Source organism: Desmodus rotundus, chromosome 10 (genome assembly GCF_022682495.2).
Source record: "Desmodus rotundus isolate HL8 chromosome 10, HLdesRot8A.1, whole genome shotgun sequence".
In the NCBI taxonomy this organism is placed as follows: Eukaryota; Metazoa; Chordata; class Mammalia; order Chiroptera; family Phyllostomidae; genus Desmodus; species Desmodus rotundus.
This window is the reverse complement of record NC_071396.1, coordinates 39,880,878-39,898,172: the sequence shown is the minus strand read 5'-3', so window position 1 is coordinate 39,898,172 and position 17,295 is coordinate 39,880,878. Positions and strand designations below refer to the sequence as shown.

At 42.5% G+C, this 17,295-nt stretch overlaps 1 protein-coding gene across 6 annotated transcripts in view; it reads right to left on the bottom strand.

The window, feature by feature from the left end:
* Positions 1-12,382: 12,382 nt before the first annotated feature.
* The window catches only part of CNOT6 (CCR4-NOT transcription complex subunit 6), a 58,533-nt gene continuing 53,620 nt past the window's right edge, over positions 12,383-17,295 (bottom strand). For all 6 annotated transcript variants that reach the window (XM_053913011.1, XM_053913008.1, XM_053913010.1 and 3 more), the window contains one exon: positions 12,383-16,466. In XM_053913011.1, coding sequence (XP_053768986.1) covers positions 16,254-16,466 — 213 coding nt within the window. In that variant the 3' untranslated portion in view covers positions 12,383-16,253. The remainder of the gene's footprint in view (positions 16,467-17,295) is intronic.

Here is a 17,295-nt window from a genome sequence, read left to right as displayed (position 1 = left end):
CTCGGCGGAATCAGTGAAGCACACTGTCCGCTGCAGGAACTGCTGAGACTGCCGGTGGGCTTGGGGCCTAGAGGAAGGTCCCACCCTGAGACAGCCCGGCTACCGCCCACCTGGGGAGCCTTCCCAGGAAAACCCTAGAGGGGAAATCTGCCTGCCTCCAACAGGAGGAAGACCAGGGGTATGGTTTGAAGCCTCAAGGCTACCTGCCACTGTTCACATCTCACAGTCGGCAGATTCCCGAGGAGATGAGACCAATCATGACCATGGGGAAGGGGAGATATGGGGAAGAGAAAGCTATTTAAATACCTTATTTTGCCACCCTGGCCAGGTGATTCGATCAGTTAAAACCTCATCCTGGGCACCAAAAGGTTTCAGGTTTCATCCCCATTGGGGGCGTGTGTGGGAGGCAGCTGATCAATGTTTCCCTCGCAAATCAATTTTTAAAAAAGTCCCTGGGTTAGGATTAAAAAGAAATACCTTATTTTGCTAATTACACTTAGTAACCATGTAATGATTGTATATGATATAAAAGACCAAATAGACTTCCGGCCAAGATGGAGGAACAGGCAGACACATGGTGACCCCTTGCACAACCAAAAGGACAACAACAAATTTAAAAACAAAAAACAATCAGAACTGACAGAAAATCGAACTGTAGGGAAGTCCGACAAGCAAGGAGTTAAAGAAGAAACACTCATCCAGACCAGTAGGAGGGGTGGAGACGGGCAGCCGGGTGGAGAGGACTCGTGGCAGGCAGCACCTGGCAGACTGGATGGCCCCACATTCGCATGCAGATAAACCAGGGGGAACAACTGGGGAGCAAGACAGACCCACAACCCAGGGCTCCAGTGGGGAAATAAAGCCTCAACCTCTGACTGAAAACACCTGTGGGAGCTGAGGCAGCAGCGGGAGAAACTCCCAGCCTCACAGGAGAGTTGGTTGGAGAGACCCACAGGGGCCTAGAACTTACACAAACCCACCCACCCGGGAATCAGCACCAGAAGGGCCCCGTTTGCTTGTGGGTAGTGGAGGAAGTGACTGAAATCTGGCAGAGAGCGGAGCAAGTGGCATTGTTCCCTCTCGGACCCTCCCCCATGTACAGCGTCACAACACAGCCATGAGGGTTGCCCCACCCTGGTGAACACCTAAGGCCCCGCCCCTTACTACATAACAGGCACACTGAGACCAAAATATATATATATATATATATATATATATATATATACATATATATATATAGCCCAAATGAAAGATCAGATCAAAGCTCCAGAAAAAATACAACTAAGCGATGAAGAGATAGCCAACCTATCAGATGAACAGTTCAAAACACTGGTAATCAAGAAGCTCACAGAATAGGTTGAACATGGTCACAAATTAGAGGAAAAAACGAAGGCTGTGAAAAGTGAAATAAAGGAAAATGTACAGGGCATCAACAATGATGGGAAGGAAACTGGGACTCAAATCAATGGTGTGGACCAGAAGAAACATTCCACCAGAACAGATTGAAGAAATAAAAATTCAAAAAAATTAGGAGAGGCTTAGGAACCTCCAGGACAACTTTAAACATTCCAACATCTGAATCATAGGGGTGCCAGAAGGAGAAGAGAAAGAGCAAGAAATTAAAAACTTATTTGAACAAATAATGAAGGAGAACTTCCCTAGTCTGGCAAAGGAAATAGACTTTCAGGAAGTCCAAGAAGCTCAGAGAGTCCCAAAGAAGTTGGACCCGAGGAAGCACACACCAAGGCACATCATAATTACATTAGCCAAGATTAAAGAGAAGGAGAGAATCTTAGAAGCAGCAAGAGAAAAGGAGACAGTTATCTACAAAGGAGTTCCCATAAGACTGTCAGCTGATTTCTCAAAAGAAACCTTACAGGCAAGAAAGGGCTGGAAAGAAGTATTCCAAGTCATGAAAGGCAAGGACCTATATCCAAGATTACTCTATCCAGCAAAGCTTTCATTTAGAATGGAAGGGCAGATAAAGTGCTTCCCAGATAAGGTCAAGTTAAAGGAATTCATCATCACCAAGCCCTTATTCTATGAAATGTTAAAGGGACTTACATAAGAAAAAGAAAAAAAATATGAACAGTAAAAAGGCAACAAACTCAGTTATTAACAACCACACCTAAAACAAAAACAAAAGCAAACTAAGCAAACAACTAGAACAGGAAGAGAACCACAGAAATGGAGATCACATGGAGGGTTATCAGCGGGGGAGTGGGTGGGGAGAGGGGGGAAAAGGTACAGAGAAGTAGCATAAATGGTAGGTAGAAGATAGATGGGGAGGTTAAGAATAGGAAGTGTAGAAGCCAAAGGACTTATATGTATGACCCATGGACATGAACTATAGGGGGGGAATGCGGGTGGGATGGGGTGCGCAGGGTGGAGGGGAATAAAGGGAGGAAAATCAGACAACTGTAATACCATAATCAATAAAATATATTTAAATAAATAAATAAATAAAAGACCAAATAAAAAATGTTAAAGCAATGGCCAGTTCCAGGTCTGGAGCAGCGAATGTGAAAGATGAACCTGGGCCATTTCTTCACACCAGAAGAGAAGGAAGCCCTCCATTCTGTGCTTGAAAGACGCAGGGACCAGTTTCAATCAAGCTCCCACTGGCCAGTGATGGGTAATTTGAACATAATAAGGCAAATCCTTTACCCATAGTTCATCAAATATGATTAAATATCATGTTTTTTAATACCATGTTTTTAATACAAGGAAAAAAACCCTGTATGGTAATTTTTAGAGAACGCAAGGAATCAACCCATTATTTTGAAAACTGGTAAATATATTTTTAAAGAACGCTTAGCACTTTGAAATACACACGGATATATTTACAGATGAAACGACAGGACGTCTGGACTTTGCTTCACAATAGCCCAGCGCGGGCACCACGGAGGGCCCAGCGAATCGAGGGGGGGCCACTTGGTGGGAACCCGGGAATCACCAGGAAGTCGTTCTCTGAACTCTGGCATATGTCAGAGACACTTCCAAGTGCAACGTTTAAAAAGCATGAAAAGAAAACTCACACGGGCATGATAAGGGACAAGTAGTCCGAGAATGTAAAGAATTAGGAGTCAAATGGAAAAAAGTAAAATCCTCAAGAGGCATAAAATCATAAGGAAAACCTGAAAGAGCCAAAAAAAAAAGTGCCTTTTATCAATAAGGGTAATATACATTGAAACCATAATGAAATACTATTGTACCCACCAGATTACCAAAACTTAAGTCGGGAAAAAAAAAAAAGCATTGGCAAAGTTGTGGAACAATAAAAAAAAAGTCCCAAGAACTGCTGGGGGGGGGGGGGAGAGCAAGGGCAACGCGCACTGGGGCGCGGGTGAAGCAATCCAACACAGCACCCCCCGCTCCAGCAAGCCCCGCCCTCCCGCTCACACCCCAGAGAAGCCCTCCCTCCGCGCCTACCAGGGCCTTCCCAGCAGAATCATGTGTAGAGGGGCAGGGGCATAGGGAGAATGGCTAGATATATTTGGGAATATTGATACAATGCAATATGACACTAGAAAGAAAATAAATTAACTACAACGATGACAACGTCGTGCATTTACGTGAATGAATCTCAACATATTGACCAAATAATTCAAGCCCCCACAAAAATGATGCACGAGATTTCGTTTGCCTGTGCTCTTTCGTACTTTATATACCATTAAAGCCACCTCTTCAAATTGAGTTTAGAGGTTTTTAGACTATTCAATGCGGTACAGCCGTCATCACTGTCTAATTTAGGACATTTTTTATCACCCCAGGAAGAAAGTCCATCCCCGTTATTAGTCACCCTTCTCTGGAGAACTCGCATACTGCACCCACTTTTTTAAGCGGGGTTATCTGTCTTTCCATCGTTGAATTATGAGTTCTTTACGTATTCTGGAGGCTGGCTTATCAGAGAGATGACCTGCAAGTATCTTCTCCCGTTCTAGGAGCCGTCATTTTGCCTTTGAAGCACAGGTTTTCAGTTTGCTACTAACTTTATTGGGGTGACATTGGTTAATAGGATCACACAGGTTTCAGACGCCCATTTCTACGGTACATGATCTGCGTGTTACGTTGGGCGCCCACCCCCCCCCCCAAAATCAAGTCCTCCTCCATCACCATCTGTGTGGCCCCGTTTACCCTGTATTGCCCGCCACCCCCTTCCCTCTGGCAACCAGCATCCGCTCGTCTGTGTCTTTTGAGTTCCAGTCTCAAATCCCAAACGCGAGTGAAATCGCCAGGGTTCTTAGCTTTTCCTGCCCGGCTGCGCTTCGCCCGGCGTCATGCCCGCAGCAAGCCCCTCCACGCCGCGCACATGGCAGGGTTTTGTCTCGTCTCAGGGATGAGGAGTATCCCGCTTGCATATGTCCATCTTCCCACCCAGTCCCCTCTCCGAGGGCACTCTGGCCGGCTGCATGGCTTGTCTCGGCCGCGCGAAGAACGCGGCAATGAACACAGGGGCGCGCAAATCTCTGTGAATACGTGCTTTCGAGCGTTTTGGGTAGATACCCAGGACAGGGATTGTTGGGTCACGTGGTAACTCTGTTCTGAATTTCTTTAGAAACTTGCCACGGTGTTTTCCATAGTGGCCGGACCAGTCTACATTGCTACCGGCAGTGAAAATGAGGGCTCTTTTCTTTTTCTCCACCACCTGTCCAACTCTCATTATTACCTGTCTCGTTGGTAACAGCCATTCTAACAGGTGTGAGGTGGTATCTCATCTGCATTTCCCTAATAGCTCGTGAAGCTGAACATCTTTTCACGTATCCGTCTGTTGGCCATTTGTATGTCTTCTTGGGAGAAGTGTCTGTTCAGGTCCCCCGCCCATTTCTCCATTGGATTGTTTGGTGTAGATGTGGGTAAGTTCTTCATATATTTCGGGTATTAGCCCCTTGTTGGAACTGTGGCCAATGCCACCTCCCACTCAGTAGCTTGTGCTGTGCAGAGGCTTTTTAGTTGGACAGAGTCCTGTTTGTTTACTTTTGCTTTCCTTCCCTTGCCCTTGGGGTCAAGTTCATAAAACGTCCTCTATGACCAAGGTCCTTAAGTTTGAGCTGTTTTCTTCTATGTAACTTATTGTTTCAGGTCTTATATTTAGTCCTTTGATCCATTTTGAATTAATTTTTGCTCACGGGGTCAAACCGTAGTCTAGTTTCATTCTTCTGCATGTGGCTTTCCAATTCCCCGGCACCATTTATTGAAGAGGCTTTCTTTCTTCCATTGTGTATTTCTGGCAAAAAATTATTCACCCATATGCATGTGGTTTTATTTTCTGGGATCTCAATTCTCCATCGGTCTGTTTTCCGGCCGATACCATGCTGTTTTGACTAGTGTAGCTCTGTGATGTAATTTGAAGTCAAGTACTGTGATCCCTCCAGGTTTGTTCTTTTTCCCCTCAGGATTGCTTTGGCTATTCAGGGTCTTTTGTGGTTCCATTCGAGTCGGATGACTTTTTGTTCTATTTCTTCAGAAGATCACATTGCGATTCTGATGGGGATTGCATTAAATCTGTATTTTGTTTTGGATAATACGGCCACTGTAACTATGACTCTTCCAATCCATAACACAGAATATCCTTCCATTTTATTGTGTCTTTTTCAATCTTTTTAAATAGTGCCTAATTAATCTAGCCTTTTCCTTTGGTTGCTTATGCTTTAAGATGTCTTATCTAAGAAACTACTGCCTAAACCAAGGTCATGAAAAATTTATATCTATGCATTTTTCTAAGGATTTTAACATTTTAGCTCTTTAATTTGGATCTTTGATTCATTTTGAATTAATTTGTATATATGGTGTGAGGTAGGGGTCCAGCTTCACTCTTCTGCTTGCGGAGTTCCAGCTGTCCGGCACCATTTGTTGAAGACACTACTCCTTCCCCTACTGAAGTGTCTTGGTACCTTCGTCACGAGTACAGTGGCCGAAATATAAGGGTTTATTTCTGGGCCCCCAGTTCACTGCCATGGATCCATGTGACCTCCTTATGCCACCACACACGGTCATGTAACACCGCGGCTTTTTAATACATTCTAAAACCAATAAGTTTAAGTCCTCCAACTTTGCTTTTTCAGAATTTGGCTATTTGGGGGAAGGGCTATGAATTTTAACAGCAGCTTGTCGATTTCTGCCACGCACGGAAGACCAGCTGGCTTCCGAAAGGTGTTGCACTGAATCTGCAGATCGTTGGGGCCACTTCAGTGTCTTAACAGTGTTAAGCGTTTCAATCCATGAACTTGAAATGTCTCCCTGTTCATTTACATCTTCTTTCAACGTTCTATTCTTTTTCAGGGTGCAAGGTGTGTTTTCTTTTGTTAAATTTATTTCCAAGTACTTATTCTGTTATTGCAAGTAAAATCGTTTTCTTAATTTTTTTTGGGGGGGGGGTTGGTTTGTTCATTGCTAGTGAATGATTGATTTCTATGGATTGATCTTGTATGCCCTGATCCTGCTGAACTCGCCTATCAGTCCTAACAGGTTTTCTGGTGAATGGATTACTTAGAGTTTTCTAGGTACAAGGTCATGTCATCTGCAAACAGTTTTACTTCTTCCTCTCCCAGCTGGATACCTTTTGTTTCACTTTCTGGCCAATTTCCCTGGCTGAACTTCCAGTGCAGGGCCGAATAGAAGCGGCTGGTGCTGTGTCCGTTTTCAGACCTCAGGGCAAATCCTAGTCTTTCACCAGTAAGTAGGCTGTTAGCTGTGGGTTCTTTGTAAATGGCCTGTATCAGGTTGAAGTTCTTTCACTCCTAGCTTGGTGTTTTTGTTATCGTTAAGTGAAGGATTGTAGACTTTGCCAAGCAGCCCTATCAATTGACAATGGGGTACTGAAGTGTCCAACTGTCCGTTTCTTCCCTTCATTGTCAGTTTCTACCTCACGGAGTTCAGGGCTACTTATTTAGCGCTGGTCACCATTATAAAATGTCCCTTTAACTCTGGTAACACTTTGTTTTCAAGTCTACTTTGTCTATCAGTATAGTCACTCAAACTTTGTAAGAGCATGAAAGCTTCCTCCACCCCTTTACGAGCAACCTATTTGTATGTTTGAATGTCGAGCACCTCCTGTACCCAGCACACAGTGGGACTGCTTTTTATTCATTCCGGTCTTTTTATTGGACCGTTAATCTGCTCACATTGAATGTTATTGGATTTATGCCTGCTATTTTACGTTTTTCAATGTCTTTTGTTTCTCTATTCCTTCTTTCTACTGTTCTTTGCATTAATAGTTTCTAGTGTAACATTTTTTAAAAAGATTTTATTTACAGAGAGGGAGAGGGAGGGAGAGAGAGGGAGAGAAACATCAATGTGTGGCTGTCTCTCACACACCCCCACTGGGGACCTGGCCCACATCCCAGGCAGGTGCCCTGACCAGGAAATGAACCGGCAACTCTTTGGTTCGAAGGCAGGCGCTCAAGCCACTGAGCCACACCAGCTAGGGCTCTAGTGTAACATTTTAATTTCTTTATAATTTTCACACTCAATTTAATAAAATATAATGAAAAAGTAGATTCATATACCTTAACTGTTCCAAATGTACTCGTTTTCCCATAATGGAATTAAATCCTCAAAAATCATTAAAAAAAATTTTGGATCCATATCAAGAAAACGTCTCCTGTTTAGATGAATCTATTTAACTTTGTAACAAAAACTTACCAATTTCTCTCCAAATTAACAACTTTTCTAACCAAGTACTGACTGTCAACTCTAGATTAACATCAAAGGGGGCACTTACATAACTTGAAAAGCAACTCTAAACTTACCAAGTGTTCTTCAAACTTTTCTCGTACACTTTGCAGTCGATTTACAAAATGCTGGTAAGTTAAAGTCTGTGTTAGAAAATGTGTAATAGTATTTATGACGAAGTTTTAACTCAAATTCTCCTGTCTGTCTGCGGAAGTGACAAAGGAGCTTCCCCATTCTCTGGAGCGTCCGTTTTAGTTCCTATGCAGAGCGACAGCGGTAGGAACACGTGTTATCCCACCCACACGTTTTGCTTTTCACTACTGGTGCTCGGCAGGCAATCCTTTTGTTTCGAGATAAACTTAAACTGGAATTGGGAACAAAAAGAGGGCCACAGACCAAACCTATAAAGCTGAGGAGGCCTGTGCGGCGACCTTATAAACTCAGCCACCAGAAGTAGCCACACAGGGTGGCCCGCACGGAAGGACGTCGAACTGAAGTACGTGGCAGTCACGTCCTCAGCCTGCGGCTTCCTGGCAAAGGTCAATCCTCACCTGAAGTGAGCCGATTGTCTTTTTGCATCTAAGACAACATACCTTTGAAATGTCAAGAGTCACCTCCTTTTCAGACCCCTCACTGTTATCTGCTCCCTGCATGTCGTCACTATGTGCTGTAAAATAACTATCCTGTACCCACAAATGTTAAAAGTAGTTATGTTTCTCCTTTTTACCTTTTACCCAATTCTTGAGCGCTCCCCACTTGGCTCTCTCCTGCCGCCGGTGGGTTTCAGTAACCCAACCTTAGGTCTCCTCCTTCGACTCCGATGGATAACACAAGCCGCAGACCCGCTACTCTTGGGAGGAGTCTCTCACTCCATGGAGATCTCGCTTTCCGGTAACTGCCATCAGTTGACGCAAATAAACCTACAAATTCTCTACAGGTTTGGATGTTTTTTACCTTGACAGACAGTAAGCCACTGTTAAAATTCCTTCAAATCCCACCAGTGAGCATTAGTGCAAAGGACAAAATCGTTAAATTTGTCTTTCATTTCTATTCCTCTGAGCAGTTTCCACAAACTGGTGGTGGTCCTTGATTTAAACCTACACACACTGAACAATGCTAACAACTGTGGCACTTATCAAAGAGTCTGTTTCTGAAAACGGAGTGCATCTATTTTCAATAAGCATCATGAGGCTTTTAAAAAAGGGTGGGGGTAGGGGATGCAGTCTCCTTTAAACATCCCGGTCACTCAGACCTTGTTACCTAACATGGCTGGAGCACTATCCGTAGTGAGAATATTTTTTTCCATATCGAGCAGAAATTCTTTGGCAGATGTGAAATATGCAAAATACTTGTCTTAGTCAGGGGTGTCAAACTCATTGTCACCAGGGGCCACATCAGCCTCGTTGCCTTCAAAGGGCGGAATGTAATTTTAGGACGGTGTAAACGTAACTTCTCCTTAACAGTTAAGTGAGAACTCGGCGCTCCCCCCAGGGTAGAAACAAGGTGGAGGGCCGGATTTGGCCTGTGGGCCTTGTGTTTGCCACCTGTGTCTTCAGTTAAATTGCTTTAGGGTCAGAATTCACATTGCTTTGTAAACTTGGAAGTCCTTTAAGACAAAATATATACCAAGTACTAACCGGAGAGTGTCTTTTATATCACAGCGCCTTTTAGCTCACTCACCTAAAGCTAACAAGTACTTTCAACTGTTAGCTTAACTGAAGAAATTTAGTCTTTTCCTTCCGATTTTCTAACAAAATTCCCATAATACTTAAAAAAACCCCGTCTCCATTAAATTTTTTCTGTACAAGAACACAAGCCAAATATATAAGCTCATATCCTGTTATTAATTGTTTAAAAGCTTTGTTGGACATTTCAGTAATTAATTTCATTTATTCTTTTGAGGAAACAGTCATTTGTTCTTTTGCTCTGGTGCAGCAAATGGCAGTGGTCACTCACCATTACCAACTTCCAGTCTTTTCCAGTTGTGGTACTGACACAGTTCTGCATCAGAACTGACTTCCGATTGAGTCATTTGTCCATCCTTATCTCACACAGGTAGAGTTAACTGATGCTGCTTGCAGCAAGTATTCAACCCACACATTGTAACGTTACCTCGGTAAGTAACACATTGTTAGAGTGGAATCAACTATTTGACATCAACTGGTGACGTTTATGTGGAATACGAACAAGCAGTACACTAGTCCCACAATGCAACAGATAAAGCAAAATGTGGTCCTACGAAAACAATGTTTCATTTAACAGGAAACACTTTACAGTTCCAGTCATACCAGCCATATTTCAAGTACTCAAACTCCACGTGTGGCTGAAGGCGACCACACCGAACACCAGTCTCATCTGTCGCACGAGGGGAACTTAACTGGTTTTGGAGTTCTTGGGTCTTTCCCATTTGTTCTGTGTTGCTTTATTAAAGTACCTTGTAATGCCTAGTCTTACCTAGTAACCTCTGAAAGGCAGTCTTTGTACACTTAAATCACTTTCAAGAATATAAAAGAGTATACAGGAAACAGGTTAAAAAATTAAAGTAGCGTCAAATACTGTCTTTTATTGTTTTCTGGATTTACTCCACTGTTTGGTAGAGGCACACTGGATCTGTTTTGCAGACTAGAATCTGAATGGAAAAAAAAGGGAAATAAAGTTAAAATGCAGCTTGGGAAACAAAATTCTCTGACTGAATGTTTTTGTAAGCTCAGCAACGGAAAAACGAAGGCCTTCCTGGTAAAGATGTGGAATGCTGAGCCAGCCTGCCTGACAGAGACAGCGCTCACGTTCCAGTCTTTTCTCGCACCAGCGCACGGGCAGGAACCAAGGTTCCCATTGATCCTATCTCCTAAACATTTCAAATGCCCTTCCTTTCTACTCACTGCCCTGCAAGCTGCTCTCAGCTTGTCTTCTCCCAACGGACACACGCCAGCACCCAGCCGACCAGTCTCATTCTTTTCATCTGTCCTCCGTAGTGCTGCTAGAGAGATTGGGACCTTCCTAAAAGGCACACCTGGTAATGCTACTTACGTTCCAAACCCAGTGTGGCTCTTTACCGCCCCCTACAGGACGAAGCTCCAACTTCAGCACGTGGTTCAAAGTTCCGCAGCGCTCCAGCCACTCTAGTGACTCCCCGCCAGAAACCACGCCACTCACAGGCGCACACGTTTCCTATATCCATCATTTGCACCGCTGCCGGAGAGCCGGCCACGTGCATCAGTGTGAACGTTAAACAAGCAGCAAGCCCCCAGTTTTGCAGATTTCTTCTACCTGGCTTTGGTCGCACCGCTGTATCCACTTTCAGTGTATTTCACGGACCAGGCTCTCAAGAGTCAGGTCAACTCAGGACACAGAGAGCACCAGCGGGACTGCTCTGCAGGGGAGACACAGCAGTCCGCAGGGCCTCGGGCCGGCGGGGAGAAGCCACCGACTAAAGGAGGAGGCAGCCTCCGGCCCCGAAGCCCCGCAGGCGAGGCCTCGCGCCAAGTTCCTCGTGGCAGGCCCAGAAAATTTTCATGCGCTTTTGAGATTAGAATGACTTTAAGTTTGCAGTTCAAAGAAAATGAGAAAACTGGTATCTCCTTACTCATTTGATTAAAAATGTAAAGGTTGCTAAGGAAACATAGAAACTGATCTTCAAGGCACCTTGCAATCCAGGCATTTTCCCAATTCCCAGCTTTAGACTAGTTGGTTAGTCATCTGGAGAACAATTTACGTAGAACGTGTTGTCTTTTATTACATGGAGGAAGTTCACTTACAGGAATATTCCTCAAATTCTTGTGAAATTCTAGATTCTTCTAATATATAACTTGGATATGCTAAAATGGTCTTTACGGTATTTGTGAATTATTTCAAAACTCATTTTAGATTTGAATACCTAAATACTACTCCAAAAAGAGAATTCTCAGTATATACAACATTGTTAATGTTTCCTTAGGTATTTGTTCCTCTAAAGAACATTAACTAGGAGTTTATAAAGTAATATAGACATATTTCATTAATTTTAAATGTATTTTTTGACAGTTATAAGGTGGGACACGACTTCTGTTATAGGTAGAGGTGAAATTATATATTAAGGTATAGGTAGAAAATGCCTACTTTAAAAACCGGACATCTCAGCAAACATTAATTTTATCTAAATTGTCTCCTGATTTGAAATAAGTTTTCCAGCCTCTACATAAAAATTTACATTTATTTGTTATAGAAGTAGTTTCTATAAAGCAAATGGAGATAATATCTTGAAGAGTTGGGAAGTCACATATTTTAAAAGTTTTTATACAACAAAACATACATGTAACAAGTAAAACATTTAAAGTATTAGTATAATCCCACCAACACAATGTTCGCTACTATATTTAAAAGCATTTATTTAAAATGTCAACCTCCTTCCAAAAGATGGAAGACTTACGAGCTCATTATGAGGTATATGGTAACAACAACAACCCTAAATGCAGAAGGACCATCGGCTGCCTAAATATAAAGCTGAACTTTGGCAAAGATAGAGGTGCTAACACAGAGTAACAGCCATTAAGGAAATCTTTACGCTTACACCATTTCTACAGTATTATGGCCTGACCCAGACCACTCTTCCCTTTCGAAGGGTGAGTTGTAACCCTGTCCCAGATGACTTCGCATTTTAAGTATGTGGTCTGCGGATCAACATTTTTCTCAAACCTCAGTACTACCGCTATACAAATTACACTTAAAATATTTGAAACAGATATTGAATTTATTGGTCGGCTATGAGTAGGAAAATACATCGGTAAAGAAAAGAGACCCTGTATATAAATATAATACTAGCTAGTTACAATTTGACCTAGGAGGTTCCGCTGAAAAGAACAGTACAAGCCCTTGTTGCCTCCGGCCCACAGGTACATGCTCAGTTCCCCACCGCCCCATCGAAGGGCTGCCGAGGCAAACGCGACATTCTTTGAGCTTTAGTGCAGATAATGTGCTGGGTTTTGTTACATGGATGGTAAACAAAGGTCAGTCCAGTGCATTACACAACATAATGTACTGCGAATAAAAACTAGACACTCTACTCTTGGATACCACTTCAACATACTGGCTGTTAACATTTACGTAACCAGCGAGCAGAGCAGAGTGGACACCCTGAAACAGGGTGTGTGAGCGGGAGGAACACTTGCTAAAGGTGTCCTGCGAAGGGTCTGCAGCATTTGTTCCGGGCACTCTGACCAGTTCCTGGAGAGAACAGACTGCTGTGACTGCTTTGCCTCGGGTGGCTTTGTCCCTACATGACATGACCCCAAAACCTTAAAAATCACTATGGAAACAAATCCCATGAGTTTAAATAGTGAAAAGTGGAACACTAAAACTGAAATTTATTAGTGAAAACCTGCATATTAGAAGAGCTTTGAAATTTTAATTTCAACATTTAGAAGTGCATTCACCCTATAAGAGCGTCCTCAGGTTTCAAAGTGCTAACTCAGAACAAGTCTTCCTGGCTGCCACCGAGTCAGGGAAAAACAGAAACACACGCTGCTTGGAGACGCTCCTTGCCTATCTTCTAGGGTGATTACAGTTGCAACCAACACTTTATATCTACAACTTTCGTTTAAATTATGCCATAAATTAACTCTTATGAACATAATTTAAATTCGCAAAGTATAAATAATTACCACTAACAGGGTGACCTGTACTTCAAGAGATTTACAGCAAGGAACTGAGCGCCTCCAAATTTCTGATCGTCAAAACAGAAAACGCAGCCCAAGTCTTCTGTAAAACATTCATCAGATGGATTCATCCAGCAAGGACAATGAACCTGCAGTGTGGCGGCACCACATTAAACGTACTTGTTACAGAATCTTTGAAAAAAATCTGGACTGTGACAACATACTTGTTTTTCATTGCATTTTAGGGAGTATGGACTACCGGAAATTATTCAGGACGTAGAAATATTTAAAACACAAAACTCTGCTTAACAAAAGTATCACAATCTATTTTGGTGTTACTGTTTATTCCCTACAGACCCAAAATATTTCTTTCTCTTTTGAAGGTTCTAGTTGTAAATCTACACTCTTGGTTCAACTCAGCACTATCTCGGTAAGGTGGAGCGCTGTTCAAACTGACCCACAGAATGCAGTGCCCAAAAGAGGCAAGAACACATATTTTCAAGACATAACAGGCCATTGTATCTTACCATCCTGCCCCCCAACTCAAATATATTGAAGACAGTAACAAATACAGATGAAAACATTTTCCGTACAGCTCAAGCCTTTAGCATCTAACAAGTGCACTCTAGTTCCAGCATCTATGAAAAGAATACATCCTCCGTGAACAAACACAAAATGAGGAAGTGCCGCTCCCCACGCCTTCCACAAAGCTCTCTGGACCTGTTACTACATAATGCAGACCAGAGGGAAAGCAGTCTCCTTTGTCTTCTCAGTCCGACCAGCTCCAGCTCCAGCTCTGGCTCGCCCTTGCTGGACATCGCCATGATGCACATTACAACACAGTGTTTAGGAAAAATGAGTAAACACACCTTTATTCACACTTCATAAAAAAATAAAACAAAAAACCCATAAAAAGTTATGCACTGGTTTTACATCAATAATACCAACTATTAATGTACTGATTATAAACTGGACATGTTTGGTGTCAGCACAACTTAAACAAAAAGCAAAAAGAAAAAAGAAAAAAATCCATCACAACAAAATCTTTAAAAAACCTTAAAGGAGAAACCAGGTCCCAAAGATTCAAGATCAACAGTTTTAGGAGAACTTTTTTTAAAGAAAAAAAATTTCATTTATTTAAACAGTATGTAAATTTTATTTTCTCTTAAAAACAGAATAAGCACATTTAAGTGCTAAACATTTTTTCATAAAATTTTAAGTCATTATCCAAAATGACTCATTCTCTTGTAAAAATTGTTAATTAACATCCTACAATTTTTCCTTAGCGCTCACATGGTGGCCTTTTGCTGCTCCCTTGCCTGCGGCTGAAACAGAAGCAGGTGGAGCAACTTCCCGCTGAATTCATTTGATTTTTGAGCAAAAATAAATGAATGAGACCGGAATATATACAAGTTACTTTTGCAAAATTAGAGCTGGCTTCCATCTCTAATGTACTAATGGCACTATGGGCAAAATACACAGGGTGCAGTATAACTTTCGTCTTGGTTGACATATTAAAATGACGCAGTCACTTAAAAAATGATCTGAAGAACTGTCTTAAGGACCTGCTTTGAAAATACATCTTATTTATACTGCTTCATAAATGGAAAATTACTTAAGAAAAAAAGGAATGATTAAGAAAACAAAACGTGGAGACCAAAGGACCACACGGACAACAAGGAGAGCGCACATGATAGCAGTTCCCCGGCGGCGCTGCGCAGCGACAGCAAGACGCAGTGCGTGAGTCTGGGGAGCCGGGCCCAGGGGTTCACCCCTCGAGCACATTCCAGAACGCGATACTCGATGCTTCACAACGGGAAGAAAGTCACAGCTCGTACAAAAGCATTTTCATGGAATTCTCACGAATGTTCAACGGTATTAGAAACTGTAAAAGAGGACGCACAGGTTCTCTCTGCATGCACAGGCAGTGTCTGGTGAGGACGATTCGGGCAGGCACGGTGGGGACAGACAGGAGGTGTCTCGTGTCTCAAAAAGGAGTTAAAAAGCTGTACCTAAGCAGCTGTAAGTTTTTAACTTAAAAAAGTTAAAGGTTTAAAAATATCAGAATGTACAAATATCAGCCATTACATTCAGTCCATAAATGCCTACAGACCATCACCACTCAGCTCAGCTGTCCTGGTAGATAGTTTTTGTAAAAACCCAGGAATTCACAAATAAGGTTACCTCTGGTCCGAAAAAATGTCCTAAGCTTTAAACAGGTTTAAAAAGCAATGTTCTCCATTTAAAAACAAAGTAGTACAAAAGGGCCAAGAAAACCCCGACAGTGCAAATCATCAGCAGAGAAAGTCTGTTGCAACTTCTTTTACAAGCTGGCCTTTAAAATACATGAAAACAGGTAAAAAACAGAAACAAAAAAACGCCCAAAAACAAAACCAAAAAAACACCTTAGCCTTAGTTTACAATACAATCATTTCCAAATCTGATTTTTTAGTACAAAATTTCATAAATCAGGTCTTCTGTGGATCATATACAATCATAAAGGCTAAATTCAAATTCTGCATTTTACAAACGTCTGAAAAAGGAGGGAGTAAAGTATGGACCAATTGGTCTCTGGGTGGTATTACTGGCCTCAAAAAAGTAGTGCTACAGATTTCTGTGCAAAGAGAACATGCTGTTCAAACATTTTCCTATTTCAAGGCATGAAAATATTATTTTGGATAGAAGAAACAGGAAAATTACCTGTAACAAATTAAAGATAGGTGCAGACACACCAATCCCTGTCTAACAGTGTATAAAGCATACTGGGCTCAGAATTTGTCCATTGCTAGCACCTGGCTTTCATACTATGACCTTATGAAATAATCAGACTGAGAACTCAAATCATCATTAAGAAAAAAATCCCTAGAGGCCATACCTCACTCCCCTATATTCAGATTTTGTATAAGTTTACAAGTGAAATTGAGGTCATCTTCTGAAGGTACTTGACTACCTCCTGCTGGGAAGGTGAATGCCGTTAACTTGGGGCAGGAAAGGCAGTAAGAGCTCCAGTTGTGCAAAAAGTGAGAAGTGGTCGGAAGGGATGAGTGGGTGCGGGCAGCCGCTGATATTATTCTCAACTAGCCAATGGTGGTCCAGAGGTCCCAGGATGCCTAATGTGTTCAGCTGAGGCTTAGAATAGAAGATGTAGTCAATTATACCCTGAAAATCAGAAGGAAATAAAAAATAAGACCCCACGTAAGACAACTCTGAAATACTGAAGGCTCTCAAAACATACCCTTATGGTCATGTTTGGTAAACAAAGAAACTCAGCAATGTGTGGGAGTGGGCAGTACTACACTACCTAACACAAATGGTCCCCCCGACGTCAAATCCCACAAAACGCAGACCGCTTAGGCATGGCAACAATGCATTCTTCCTCCTATCTGGGTCCTTCAGAGTTTTTAATGAGACCTAAAGGATCTTTCATGATATGGTCTATGCTTCTTTTTGCTCACTTAATCGATGCCACTTTCCCTTGCTCACTACTGCTTTTTGGGGGGTGAGGGTGGGGGAGGGATTATGAACTGGGGCACATTTTCCACACATGCCAGTCTCCTTCCTGCCCAGGGCTTTGACACGTGCTGCACCCTGCCTCAGACACTTTTTCTATTTGTCACCTGGTTAATTCCTTCTCAACCTTCAAGTGCCAAGCTCAATCACTTTCCAAAGACCTTCGTCACCCACTTAGTACCTCCTACCACCTCCAACTCTCTTCCCTTGCTCAGGTGCACCCCACTACACATTCATTTACGTGGGTGAGACTGGGCTGTCCCTGCCCTGCGAGTCCTCGGCGGCACCAGGCAAACACAGCCCAGCACCTCTTGGTTTGCCCTGGTCTCCCTGTAACTTACTCCTCCTGCTACACGTTCTTGGCCAAAAGTATGTAAGCACATTTAAATGTCCCCTTTCTATCTCTACACCATCAACAGGAAAAAGAGAAAGAAAGAACAAACCCCAATCTCTCCCACCTTCTGGTTACCACCCTTAC